The 2,058-nt window shown below is 64.7% G+C and overlaps 1 protein-coding gene across 1 annotated transcript in view; it reads left to right on the top strand.

Moving 5' to 3' along the window:
* Positions 1-2,052, top strand: part of LOC103894075 (protein ADP-ribosylarginine hydrolase) — a gene marked incomplete at its 3' end in the record, with an annotated part of 4,704 nt that extends 2,652 nt beyond the window's left edge. Inside the window, exons 4-6 of the mRNA XM_019470512.1 lie at positions 365-444; positions 516-699; positions 1,687-2,052. Coding sequence (XP_019326057.1) covers positions 365-444; positions 516-699; positions 1,687-2,052 — 630 coding nt within the window. The remainder of the gene's footprint in view (positions 1-364; positions 445-515; positions 700-1,686) is intronic.
* Between the last annotated feature and the right edge of the window lie 6 nt (positions 2,053-2,058).

The following is a 2,058-nucleotide window of genomic DNA, read 5'->3' as shown; positions in this document are numbered from 1 at the left end:
GTTGGAGCTGGAGAGGGCAAGGACCGGGGATTGGGGATATGGTGGTGCTGGAGCTGGGAGGCGAGGGACAGTGGGGCTGGGGGGGCTGGGGATGTCTGAGCTGGGGGAGTGGGGACAGGGAGCCCTAGGGGACAGGGAGCCCTAGGGGACAGAGACCATGAGGACAGCGATAGGGAAGAGGGGACATAGGGGTCACAGAGCAGATGAGAGGGGGACATGGAGGTGGCGGGGCCAGGGGGGATGGGGATAGCAGGGACAAGGACAGTGGGGACAAGGGTGGTGGCGTGGGGATAAGGACAAGGCTGGGGGTACAGGGACAGGGAGGGGACAGGGGAGGACGGGGACAGGGCTGATGCCAATGCAGGTACCCGCACGCCTGGGAGCTGCCGACGCTGATCCGGGTGAGCATCGAGAGTGGGCGCATGACCCACCACCACCCCACCGGTGGGTGCCAGGCAGGGGGGGAGAGGGGAGCAGGAGACACTGGAGCCCCTCTGAAACCCCTGTCCCCGCAGGGTACCTCGGGGCGCTGGCGGTGGCCCTCTTTGGGGCGCTGGGGGCTCGGGGGGAGCCCCCAGAGCGCTGGGGGGCCGAGCTGCTGCGAGTCCTGCCCCTCGCATGGGACTACGTGGAGGGTGCCGGGGTGGCCGTGGGGGACAACGCTGCCGCCTGGCCCTTCTTCAGGGATGCCTGGCACCGGTGAGGGGGTACTGGGAGGGTTCTGTGGGGTCACTGGGAGCACTGGGAGGGGTTGGTGAGATTACTGGGAGGGGTTCAGGGGGTCACTGGTGACACTGGTGCCCGCAAGGCTCTCTCCCAGTCCTGTCGGTGCACTGTACTGGTGCCACTGGTGTCACTGCTCTGCCCCAGTGCCTGGATGGTCCCAGTGTCCCCTGCCCCACTCCCACTGGCGTCACTGCTGACGCTGGCGCCCAGCCTGTCTGCAGGGTCACCGGTGCCCATCCTGCCCCCAGTGTGCCCCTGTCCCCAGTGTCCCCACCAGTGCTGCCATCCTCAGCTGTGGGAATGTGGCCCAGGGCCACCCCACACCCCCACTGACCTCAGTGTCCCTGGTGTCCCTGGTGCTCTTGGTTTCCCTAGTGTTACTGGTGTCCCCGCTGCATCCACTGCCACGGTACCCCCAGGTGTCCCAGTTGTCCCCAGTGTCCCCACAGGTACCTGGTGTCACAGGGACTGCTGGAGAGCCACAGCCCGGTGACCCCCCAGTGTCACTGGTTACCCCATTGTCACTGGTGACACCAATGTCCCCAGTGTCCCCAGTGACACCAATGTCCCTTGTGACTCCAGTGTCCCTATGTCTCCAGTGTCCCTGCTGACCCTGTTCCAATGTTTCACCACTCTTTCAGGAAAAATTTCTTTACTGAAAGAGTGGTGAAACATTGGACCAGGCTGCCCAGGGAAGTGGTGGAGTCCCCATCCCTGGAGGTATTTAAAAGACAAGTAGATGAGGCACTTAGGGACATGGTTTATTGGACATGGTGGTGTTGGGTTGACGGTTGGACTCGATGATCTTAGAGGTCTTTTCCAACCTCAATGATTCTATGATTCTATGATCCTATGACCCAGTGTCCCTGGTGACCCCAATATCCCCAGTGACCCCAGTGTCCCCCTGTCCTCAGTGACGCCAGTGTTCCCAGTGACTTCAATGTCTCCATGTCCCTGCAGGTACCTGGAGTCTCGGGGGCTTCTGGAGGGTCGTGGCCCACCGCAGGTGCCATCCCTTCCGTCACCGGCCGAGCGGGATGCAGTGTACCTGGGCTGGGCACTGGAGGGGTGGCCAGGGCGCAGCGGCCATGACGCACCCATGGTGGCCCTGGAGGCCTTGCTGGCAGCCGGTGGATGCTGGGGGGACCTGTGTGCCAGGGGGGTGCTGCATGGTGGGGACAGCGATTCGACGGGGACCATCGCCGCTGGGTGCTGGGGGCTGCGGGGGGGGCTGGCACCCATCCCCCCTGGGCTGCACTGCTGCCTTGAGCACCGTGGGCGGCTGCGCGATGCCGCTCACCGCCTCCACGCGCCGGCCTGGGGGAGGCGCTG

The sequence above is a fragment of the Aptenodytes forsteri genome, unplaced genomic scaffold, assembly GCF_000699145.1.
Source record: "Aptenodytes forsteri isolate BGI_AS27 unplaced genomic scaffold, ASM69914v1 Scaffold463, whole genome shotgun sequence".
Lineage (NCBI taxonomy): Eukaryota > Metazoa > Chordata > Aves > Sphenisciformes > Spheniscidae > Aptenodytes > Aptenodytes forsteri.
Note: the sequence above shows the minus strand (reverse complement) of the source record. Positions and strands in the feature narration are given on the sequence as shown.